Source organism: Histoplasma capsulatum (assembly GCF_000150115.1).
Source record: "Histoplasma capsulatum G186AR genomic scaffold supercont2.9, whole genome shotgun sequence".
NCBI lineage: Eukaryota > Fungi > Ascomycota > Eurotiomycetes > Onygenales > Ajellomycetaceae > Histoplasma > Histoplasma capsulatum.
Genome location: NW_025544809.1, coordinates 313,392 through 324,124, shown reverse-complemented (window position 1 = coordinate 324,124; position 10,733 = coordinate 313,392). Strand labels below are relative to the sequence as shown.

The window sequence follows — 10,733 nt, the reverse complement described above, 5'->3', positions numbered from 1 at the left end:
TGTATAATAACTTTAGATATTATATAGAGAATTATTTATTCAATTTCTATTCTCATTTCTTTCAGAAATTATTAATTGATTGAATTATATAAAAAAGTTGATATATTTAAATATTATTTTTAATTGATAATATTATAGCAGAAGTAGTGATAGTAGCAGTAACAGTTAATAAAAAAAAAAATAAAAATATAAATACAGAGATAAAGAGAATTTTAATAATATTTTTCTGTATATAAACAGAAATAGAGATAGACTGAAAAATTTAGAATTCAGTTGTTATTATATTAATTTTATACTGAATTCTATTAATTTTTTTCTTTATTTATATATCTCTGATTTTTATCTAATCTATTATTATATTGATTTATCTCTGTACAGTACTTAGACTTTCAGAAATTTATAATATTAACTGTTGAAATATTATCTTCTATAAAAAAATAAAAACTAACTCTGTAGTTTATATAATATCTATAAATTATTTATATTCTGTATACTGAAATACTAAATTAATTTATAATAAATAAATTGAAAATTCTCTCTGAAGAAGAGTAGAGTTCTATAGTATTATTATATAAAAATAATTTAACAGCTGTAAAAATCTCTGAGCTGTAAAATTATTTAAATTAAATAAATTTTTATTATTAAACTGCTTCAGATTTATATCAGAGATTTTAGAAAAAATAATATAAAAAAATCTATTTTCAGAATAAAATTAGATAAATTATTTATTTATTTATAATCAGAGAGATTTTTTCAATAGCTTTAATAAAGTAACTGTAGTTTATAAAAAATAGTAATTATTTAATAAACTAGAATTGAATTTTATAATTCTTTATATAAACTTCTGATTGATCTGACTGAAATAGTAGTTGATTAAAAAATTATTATTTTATTACTCAGTTCTACAGATACTGTTTTTATTTATTTTATTAAATTCTATCTTTTATATATCTATAAATTATCTGATATAAATCTTTTTTATTATCTCTGATATATTTATATATATAAAAAACTTATTTATTTATTTAAAATAAATTCTGTAGAAGATCTGTTTATATAAATTTTTATTTTTAAATAAATAAATATTATATCAGAGCTGATAATAGTGAAACTGAAATAAAGACTTTTGTATAATATTTTATCTATAGAATAAATAGAATACAATCTATAATATTAAATAAAGAATATAATTTTTATACTGTATAATAATTGAATATTTAAATCTATTGTTCTGATTTATTTTATTATTATTTATAATCTAAATAAAAGATCAGTAGAGTATTAATTTTTTATTTAATAATTTAATTATAAATAAATCAGTTAATTATATTTTCTATCTGAACTACTCTTTTAATAGTATATAATAATTTATAAAAAAATCAGCTGTTGTATAAAGAAAAAACTTAATTATATATTTTTCATCTTTTTATTATTTTTTTTAATACTGATATATAAAATTTATTATATTCAGCTCAGTATAGCTGTTTATTAGAATATCTATATCTCTATCTATAAATTCTATATATTTCTATATATATTTTATAGATCTGTAAGTTTTTAATATATTATTTAAAATCTGATTAATTAAATAAAAATAAAAATTCTTCTATCTACTTTACTGTATATAATATAGATTAATAAAAATTATTTAATACTATTTAATTAGACTCTTTTTTATTATCTATATAATCTTTTCTTTCTCAGTATTTATATATTTTCTTTTAAAATAATTTTCTCTGAGTAAATAATTGAGAATTCTTTTATTAAAAAATCAGATTGTCTTCTACTCAGAGATAATCTAATTATTTAAAAACTTTTTTTTATTATATTATTTTTATTATATAAATAATGAAGATTGAGTAGCAGTGAGAAGTTAGTCTATTAAATTCTATCTCTCTTTATATATAGAAATAAAAAAAAATAGAAATAAAATAAATCTATATATTATTATTTATTCATTCTGCTTCTCTATATATATTATCTATATATTTTTTAATTTATTTTATTTACTGATTCTCAGTACATTCTCTCTCTGTACTGTTATTTCTATAATAAAATTATACTGTAGTTGTTTTTATACAGTAGCTGCTTCAACAGCAGTATTAACAGTAGAGATTATTATCAGTCTTTTTTATTTATATAGAGATGCAAGGATTTCAAAATAGATGAATAAAAATAAAAATAGTTAAAAATAGAAATCAATACAAGAGCAGAGAAAGAAGAATACAGTAGTGAGATAATAATTATTAAATATATATTCAGAGAGAAGCTGATACAGTCATCATATATAATATTACAGAAAAGTTATCTCTTTTATATAATCAAAGAAAATAGCTCACTGTATAGAATATGTATGGGTTATTCAGAGGCCTTGGCTGAACACCATAGGAACATGTGTTTGAACACAGGCAAATCCACCTTCATATAACCACTAGTTAGTTTCACGAAATATGACTATTACCAGGTACGGAGGAGATGCACCATCAGCGACATCGCTCTCCGTGCAGCCATCCAGCAACACGATTGGCTGCTGCTGGTTTGTACCCTCCCCCCCCCCTGCTTCTCTCGCCAACGCAAAACAAGATAAGCATCTGGTGGCTGGCTCTAGCACCGTCGCCCATCCGCCGTCGCGGGCGAACCTAGGGCCTTGGCCGCCCTTGGCTCACGAGTATATGTATCATCTCTTTTCCCTCAACGATAGTTAGTTAACAACCACAACAACAACCACCGGAAGCATGTCTATCCATCGATGCATCTATCTACCCACCAACCCGCGATCCCCGCTGCCTAGTCCCGACACGGAGTCCGCAGAGAAACACAACACATCCCAACCCGGTTTGCCAGTAACCAGACAACCAGACCTTGAAACCTGATCGGCCTGATCGGCGGATAGTGCATGCCTGCCCTTGCCTGCCCCTGCCAGTGTCTTCCCGCACTTGGGACCCACAACCTGCGCGTCTCTTGCGTGTTGGATCACGTTGGATGATGTTGGATCATGTTGGACCATGCTGGACCATGGGGTCGCGATGTCTGGTTGGACGGCGCACAGGAGGTTCCTTCGTCCCTCATCCCTGATCCCTGGCTGGTGTCCCTTTCCTACCCCTTTCCCCCACCGGAACCGTGGGTCGACGCGGCACCACTGCCTGGATCCCGGTCGATGACGAATGCATAGGCGATCTGTGTGTGTGTGTGTGTGTGTGTGTGTGTGTGTGTGTGTGTATTCCGTGTGCGGACGGTGTGTGTGCGGACTATGAGCGGGTGGTTGGATGTTCGTTTGGTGCTCCAATATCCCGCAGATTACTCCCAGACTCCAAGGTAGATCCGTCAATCCGTACTTCATCTCCTGTTGTTTGTTACTGTACCAACAGCATCCCTCAATCTCCTCCCTCTCTCTCCGTCCTCTTCCTCTTCCTCTTCCTCTCCCACGATGATCTCGCTGGCTCCAGACTCCGCCATGCGAGTCCATTCCTTGTTATCTGGATAGATCTGGATAGAGGCTGTTACTACGCCCCTTTTCCTACTCCTCTCCTCCTCCTCCTATTACTACTACCCACCACTACTACTGTACTGTACATTTACTCGTCTCTGTGCTTCAATCCTTTACCTTCCCCCAAAACTCTCCCCCAACATGGCCCTCTCTCGGGCCTATAGACCCGGCTCCCCGCGTCTGCTGCGCAAGCCCCCCGCCATCTCCGGCATCGTGCTGCTGGCCTATCTGGCCGTGTTCTGTCTCCTCTGCAGCGTGGCCAAGTACTGCCTGGCCTCCTTCCTGGCCTCGCTCCGCTACTACCACCCCGCCCGCCCGCACCGCGAGCTCGTCGTCGCCGCCATGTCCCGCGACAACACCTCCTGGCTGCACGAGTACCTGCCCGATTGGGGGCGGAAGGTGTACGTGGTCGACGACCCCGATGCCCCCTTGACCGTGCCGAGTAACAAGGGCAGGGAGGCCATGGTCTACCTGACGTATGCAGTAGTATCCAGTACCTTGCCGCGGGGGGGGAGGGGAAACAAATTCCCTCTCCGCCTCCCCCTAAACCCCCCGGCGTTTAGTTCCAATCTCCCTATAAATCCTGAATACTGACGAGTGTGACAATGCTCCAAGCTACATCATCGACCACTACGACCGCCTCCCCGCCCACATAGTCTTCATCCACCCCCAACGCTACCAGTGGCACAACGACGACCCGCTCTACGACAACGTCCCCCTCCTCAGGAACCTCCGGCTGCCCTTCCTGGCCCAGCAGGGCTACCTCAACCTCCGCTGCGTCTGGCTGCTTGGCTGCCCCGTCGAGATCCGCCCCTTCACCGACATCCACCGCGCGGACGTGCACGCCGGCGCTGCCTTCAAGGCCGGCTTCGAGGCCCTGTTCCCAGGCTCCCCCGTGCCCAGGGAGGTCGGCGTGTCCTGCTGCGCCCAGTTCGCCGTCACTGCCGCTCAGGTGCGCAAGCGCCCGAGGTCTGAGTACGAGCATTTCCGCCGCTGGCTCCTCAGCACCCCGCTGCCGGACGAGCTGAGCGGGCGGATCTTCGAGTATTCGTGGCATAGTGCGTTGTTGTATTATCTTTGCTTTCAAGAAAATATATACATATACATACATACATATATATGTATATACCGCTGACTGAATACACTTTTTATCTATAATAGTGATCTTCGGCCGCGACCCTGTCCACTGCCCCACTGCGAGTGAGTGCTACTGCAAGCAGTACGGATACTGCAACCTTTCGTGCAGGACCATAGGCACCTGCGAGAGCCGCTACACCATGCCCCCGTTCGCCTCCCTGCCGCGCGGCTGGCCCGATTTTGGCTGGGATGGGAAGCCGCGGCATCTTGGTGATCCGATCCCCGCGCGAGAGCCCCCAAAGCATTTGCAGCAGCCAGTGAGGCCGCACCAGCCGCAGCCGCAGCAACAGCCGCAGCAACAGCCACAGCAGGAGCGGCAGCGAGCACAGCAGCCCGCGACTGGATAACCCGGGAATGGATAGATGGATAGGATATATAGATTTCATCTGGTGGTTTTTGTTTTTGTTTTGTTTTTTGCATTTGGTTTTTCTTTTCTTTTCTTTTCTTTTTTTTTTCCGGGTAGAAAGGGAGTAAATGTACTTCTCGGTAAGCCGATGTTCCTCTACGTCTGTTGTCCTGGCGTTCCCGGCGTCCTGGCGTTCCTGGCTACAAGGGGTGGTTGGAATTGCAAAAAGAATCAACAAACTCACATTTATGCCTTCGTGGCTGTTTCCCATCAGCTCTCCATCTTCATCTTCATCTCCATCTCCATCTCCATCCAGTCGTGGCTCGTGCATGCATGAACACAAATCAGTCAATCCCATGCTGGCCCGTTTAACTCAACAGCTCCAGCAACGTGCTGTTAATATTGAACGCCTAGCCTCAGCCAGCCTGCCTTCCTGCCTTTCTTCCCCCCGTACTCCTCCGCCGCTGCTACGCGGTTTCCAATGGAAGTATCTGTATACTATATACTTTTAAATATATGCATGGACGACGGATGATGATGTTGCGTTGAGAGCGGTAACTAGACAGGGATATTCAATTTTTCCAGCTGCGTTGGTTGTCTTTTGTGCGATGTCAGCCACCTACGGCGATACAATTATATGTTGGGCATATCCCTACCCCTAATGCAAAGCTAGAATGCCACGTGACCACACCTATTTCAGCAGTGCTCCAGTGCTACGCTGCGTCGCGAGATTAGTTACACTTTCCATCAGGGTATAGGCCTCCTTGGGTGTTTCAGCTCCAGTGCCGTCAGATGCTTGATTTTTTTTTTTTGGTGGGGGGAGGTTTATAGGGGCAGCCTAACTAGCCATTTTGGGTGTTCTGGATAGTGCTATGGACGCAGAAGAAATTGTAGAAGAGGAAAATTGTAGAAGGTGAAAATGGATTCAGATAACACAAAGTTACCAGCATGTATATTAATTAATTGACAGACACATCATATGTCCGTCAATGGTGGAAGCCAAAAGGCAGAGAGGAGTGTTTGTTGTTTCTATGTAACTAAGCAGCAGCCGATCACGTCATGCCGGCGCGGGTTAGTTATCCCTCGGCTTGTCGTCAGTTACTTCTCCATCTCCATCCTCACCTACGACCCAACTCAACCCAACCCAACCCAGTCCTCTCCGGGACACCTCCCCAGCCCCTTCGAAGCGCGATAGCGGTATCCACGCATCTCTATCTCTGTCTATGTCTCTGTCTTTGTCCCCGCCGCTCTCTCCATCCCCTCACCTCCCCGCTCGAGACGGTCTGGTCGGTTGCTGGGTATCTTCATTCCGGGGCCCGCTTGTGGTACGTACTAGTATATCTGCGCATCTCAACGGGGGTGGTGCCGTTGGCAATTCTGTCAGATGAAGATGCCGTGGCTGTGGCTGTGGCCGTGGTGGTGGCTTTCGGTTCGGTTGATTGCTCATCGTTGCTAGGCTTTGCGGTGGTAGGGGTGAAGCGAATAACGACGGCGTCTGGCTTGGGAGGACCAGGATATACATATACATGAGTGTGTGGGTGTGCCGTTGACGATCCTCAAATCGGATAAACCCCCTCCAATTGAACGCCATCCACCGCTTGAAATAACTACCGGAAAGAGCCAACAACTTCCTCTCCCCAACATAAGCCAACTCAATTCCTTAAAATTTACATTCCCCCCACAATGCTCCTCATCGGCCTAACCGGCTCCATCGCCACCGGCAAATCCACCGTCTCCGCCCTCCTCTCCGCCCCGCCCTACAACCTCCCCATAATCGACGCTGACCTCCTCGCCCGCAAGGTCGTCGAGCCCGGCACCCCTGGCTACCGCGCCATAGTCGATTACTTCGGCCCCACAACCCCCGACCTCCTCCTCCCAGACGACCCCGACGACCCAGATGACAAACACAAGCCAAAAGCAACAACCCAAGCCCACGGCCGCCCCTTGAACCGCCCCGTGCTTGGCCGGCGCGTCTTCGGTGACACCGCGGAGCGCAAGCGCGACCGCGCCGTGCTCAACCGCATCGTCCACCCGGCCGTTCGCTGGGAGATCTACCGCGCGCTGCTCCGCCACTACCTCCGCGGCCACTGGGCCGTGGTGCTGGACGTGCCGCTGCTCTTCGAGAGCGGGCTGGATGCGCTGTGCGGCACCGTCGTCGTGGTGGGCGTGTCCGACGCCGCAGTGCAGGTGGCGCGGCTGCGCGCGCGCGACACGCACCTGAGCGCGGAGGATGCGGAGGACCGCGTGAAGAGCCAGGGCGATGTGCGGGGGAAGGTGGCGCGGGCGGAGGCGCGGGGGGGCCTGGTGGTGTGGAATGATGGGGACCGCGCGGCGTTGGAGGCGGCGGTGCGCGAGGCTATGCGCACGGTTGCTGCGACGAGTCCGCGATGGTGGGCGTGGGTGCTGCTGCTGGTGCCGCCGCTGGGGGTGGCGGTTGCGGCGTGGAATTTGGCGGTGAATTATCGCGGGAGGCGGAGGTGGGAGGAAGCGGAGCGGGTGCGGCGGGCGAAGCTGTGACATTATTCCTTGTGTACCTTTTAGACTGTGGTGTATTGTTATTTATGTATTAGTGCATTGCTGTTTCCTCGCAGGATAATATTGTGTATATATATATACACATTGGGCTTGGGGTCTTTGTGTAAGCTATTGTGTGAATATTGGGTATATTGATTGATTGCCCACATGTACGGTTTTTATGACTCTTTTGCAAAACTCGTAGCAGACATAGGACAATACAGTTACTAGTCCATCCTACTCCTACCCTACACAAGACAAAAAAAAAAAAAAAAAAAAAACTCAAGCCAACGCCACGCCATATCCCACAAATACCGGATACCCCATCCATCCAACATCCAACGCCGCACCCTGAGTGCCGAACGAAACGCACAGACAGCATTAACGAACAGAACGACACCACCCCCCTCCCCCGCGAACCACAAGAAACGCAACTCATTTCACCTCCCCTTCCCCCTTCCCCTTCCGCCTCCTCCCTGCTGGTTCTGCGCCCGCTTGTGCGGCTGCTGCTGCCGCCGCTGCTGCTCCCCCCTGTCGACGCCGCCGGATATACTCGTCAGCCGGCTGAGATCGACGACCCCGTCGCCGCCGCCACCGGATTTGCGCTTTTTGTTGCTGTGGTTGCTGTTGGGCGCGTTTTTGTTTTTGTGCCTGTTGGTGTTGACGTTGGCGTTGTGCTTTGCGGCGTTTAGGAGGGCGGAGGGGTCGGAGGTTCTGGTGCCGTGCTGGTGGTTGTGGTGATAATGGCGGTTGAAGTTATCGTCATCGTCGTCATCGTCGTCATTGCTCTCGTTGTCTTCATCGCCTCTGTTGACGTCTGCGTCTGTGTCCGCGTCGTGCGAGCGAGTTGCTGGCGTCGTTGGCTGGTTATTTTATTCCCCGGCCGTAGAAATATGGTTAGAACGAGAAAAGTTTGCCAGAAAAAAATGAATGAATGAATTAACGGAAAGAAGGGAAAAAAAAAAAAAAAAGTAAAACACACCACCACTCCACCCCCTCTCCTCCTAAAGCCGCCAAAACTCTGCCGGCCCACCACCTCCTCGTCCCTTGCGTCCCCAAACCCGTACGCACGCGCCGCATCCATCGCTGGCTGGGGAGGGGCTTCCGGGAACGTCCCCGGCGGATACTCGATGACCCATTCCTGCTCGCCAGCCTCGGCGGCCTGTCTCGCAATGGCGGCGGCCCGTTTCTCTTCCTCCGCTCTGATCGCGGCGGATATGGCTTGGAGATCTGCATTGCTAGTACTAGTACTAGTACTCGTCGCGGGCGTGGAAGGTGCGGATGTGGACGGTGCGGAAAACTTTTGGCGCTTGGGCAGCGGTGTGGAGGTGTTTGTGGGATTGAAGGGTTGTGAAGGGGTCGATGCTGTGGTTGTGTTGGGAGTTGGGGAGGCGGCGGCGGCGGCGACGGCGGCGCGTTGCATGAACTGGATGCGGTTAGTTTTAGGAGTACTAGCAATTTTGAAGGACGTATGTATGGAGATTATACCTTCATGGTCAGCAGCCGCGAGGACATTGTTTTGGGGGATTTTGAGGTCGACATGGTGGTGGATAGTGGGATACGGCGGTACGTCAGTGATGGTGGTTTGATGGGAAGGAATTTCAAAACTACGAGTGGAAGGGATAATTTTGCGTTCTCCGGAAGTATGCGACCATTTCTCGCCCGCCAGAACTTCGCAGCAATATGTGTGTGGTGCAACAGTTGTAAATATACGCCAGCATCTGGATGCCGTAGTTATCTCTTTTTTTCGTGGATGGTTGGCCAGGCTAAGGAACGCAGCCGATTGGCCGCTGACTGCTTCAACCACATCAACTTCCACCACCGTCAGTAAATGTACTCGACTACTGTACAACCCACCAAACGCTCTACATCGCCATCCTCACCCCCAACAACAGACTAGATACACCCACAATGCTAGCTTCCACACGGTCCCGTCTCTGCCTCGCGGCCCGCTCATCCCCTTCCCGCCTCCTCCCCCGCGCCTTCACAACCACCGCACCACGCCCATCCGAACCATCTGAGAACGCCGTGCCAACCAACGACCCCAATCCGCACAGGAAGTTCAGCCCAATCTCCGTGACCAATGCCACGCCTACAGATGCCATGGGCGCCCAGGACCTCCCCCTGCAAGAATCGGTTGAGCACGCACAGCGCGAGCTGGCCAAGCAGGCGCCCAACCGCACCGCCATCTGGGCAAAGAGCCAGCAGCCGCGGGAGATGGCCATGACTGGACCGCGGTTCGAGCAGACTATTATGGAGTACCAGGTGAGGGCGTTTTCGTTTTGACCTAGGTCGTCCCTTTTCTTCCGCCGGGTAGCTGGCCGCCTGCTGGATGTGTCTTTCAAGTTATGCGTTGGGATGACATCTCTACCGAACACACAATGGATACGCGGCTAAGCGACTTCTATCGTTGACATGGCATTAACATGTTAAAGCACTGGGAACCGGGAATGGAATGTGATGGAAACACCCAACTAACATCTCTTCCAAACAGCCCCGACCGTACGCAGCCATCGAATTGATCCACAAGCAGCCCGTGCGATGGACGAAGGAGAAAGTCGTCTCATGCGACGGTGGCGGAGGTCCCCTGGGTCACCCCCGAATCTTCATCAACACAGACAAACCCCAGATCTGCCCGTGCGAATACTGCGGGCTTCCATTCGTACGTATCCCACCACGGAGCAAAAAAGTTGGCTCTTTGACGCTGGGCCTTGAGAAACATCAACTATCTAACACTGATTTGAACACAGGCAAACGAGCACAACCGGAAAGCGCTGGAGGCACAGGGACAGACGTCGTATCCCTTGGAACCGCTGGGACACCCGGCGGAGGTCAATGAGTCGCAGCGGATTACGCCAGAGGGGTTCGAGCAACGATAGAATGAGAGCGGAACTACCGCAAGACCACAGGAACAAAAACGCGTTACAATAGATCCTTGTTTTCTTCTTGTTTCATTTTGTCTTTTCAAGTATTTCCAAATAGCCCAAATAGCTATGCGCCGCCTTTTCTTTTCTTTTCTTTTTTTTTCTCCCCGTTCCAGTGCTAGTTTGCACTAATCCATGTCGCGCATTTTGTTCCTTCAGTTTCACCGCCCCGTTATCTGTATACATATGATTTTTGATCTGAGACCAGTGATGGCATGAATGAAATCACACACTCTCTACGGATATTGCGTGACCTACCTCAGTATATATCTCCTATGGGAGATCCAACCATGTCCTGGAGAATCGCCCTCCCATGTTGAAGGCT

General features: G+C 47.0%; 5 protein-coding genes across 5 annotated transcripts; 3 read left to right on the top strand and 2 right to left on the bottom strand.

The window, feature by feature from the left end:
- Positions 1 to 2,362: 2,362 nt before the first annotated feature.
- On the bottom strand, positions 2,363 to 3,007 carry HCBG_06336 (uncharacterized protein; the record flags this gene model as incomplete). The annotated part of the gene is made up of 3 exons (XM_045433385.1): positions 2,363 to 2,418; positions 2,640 to 2,690; positions 2,764 to 3,007. The coding sequence occupies 3 exons, from the start codon at positions 3,005 to 3,007 to the stop codon at positions 2,363 to 2,365; spliced, it is 351 nt and encodes a 116-aa protein (XP_045285698.1).
- A 452-nt stretch (positions 3,008 to 3,459) lies between these two features.
- On the top strand, positions 3,460 to 4,971 carry HCBG_06335 (uncharacterized protein; the record flags this gene model as incomplete). Its single annotated transcript, XM_045433384.1, has 3 exons — positions 3,460 to 3,963; positions 4,103 to 4,545; positions 4,649 to 4,971. The coding sequence occupies 3 exons, from the start codon at positions 3,629 to 3,631 to the stop codon at positions 4,969 to 4,971; spliced, it is 1,101 nt and encodes a 366-aa protein (XP_045285697.1).
- A 1,682-nt stretch (positions 4,972 to 6,653) lies between these two features.
- On the top strand, positions 6,654 to 7,643 carry HCBG_06334 (dephospho-CoA kinase; the record flags this gene model as incomplete). The annotated part of the gene is made up of 1 exon (XM_045433383.1): positions 6,654 to 7,643. One exon carries the CDS (start codon positions 6,654 to 6,656, stop codon positions 7,485 to 7,487), a length of 834 nt encoding a protein of 277 aa, XP_045285696.1.
- Positions 7,644 to 7,924: 281 nt separating this feature from the next.
- On the bottom strand, positions 7,925 to 9,026 carry HCBG_06333 (uncharacterized protein; the record flags this gene model as incomplete). Its single annotated transcript, XM_045433382.1, has 3 exons — positions 7,925 to 8,334; positions 8,556 to 8,910; positions 8,973 to 9,026. 3 exons carry the CDS (start codon positions 9,024 to 9,026, stop codon positions 7,925 to 7,927), a joined length of 819 nt encoding a protein of 272 aa, XP_045285695.1.
- Positions 9,027 to 9,395: 369 nt separating this feature from the next.
- On the top strand, positions 9,396 to 10,571 carry HCBG_06332 (NADH-ubiquinone oxidoreductase; the record flags this gene model as incomplete). Its single annotated transcript, XM_045433381.1, has 3 exons — positions 9,396 to 9,749; positions 9,979 to 10,146; positions 10,235 to 10,571. The coding sequence occupies 3 exons, from the start codon at positions 9,396 to 9,398 to the stop codon at positions 10,361 to 10,363; spliced, it is 651 nt and encodes a 216-aa protein (XP_045285694.1).
- Between the last annotated feature and the right edge of the window lie 162 nt (positions 10,572 to 10,733).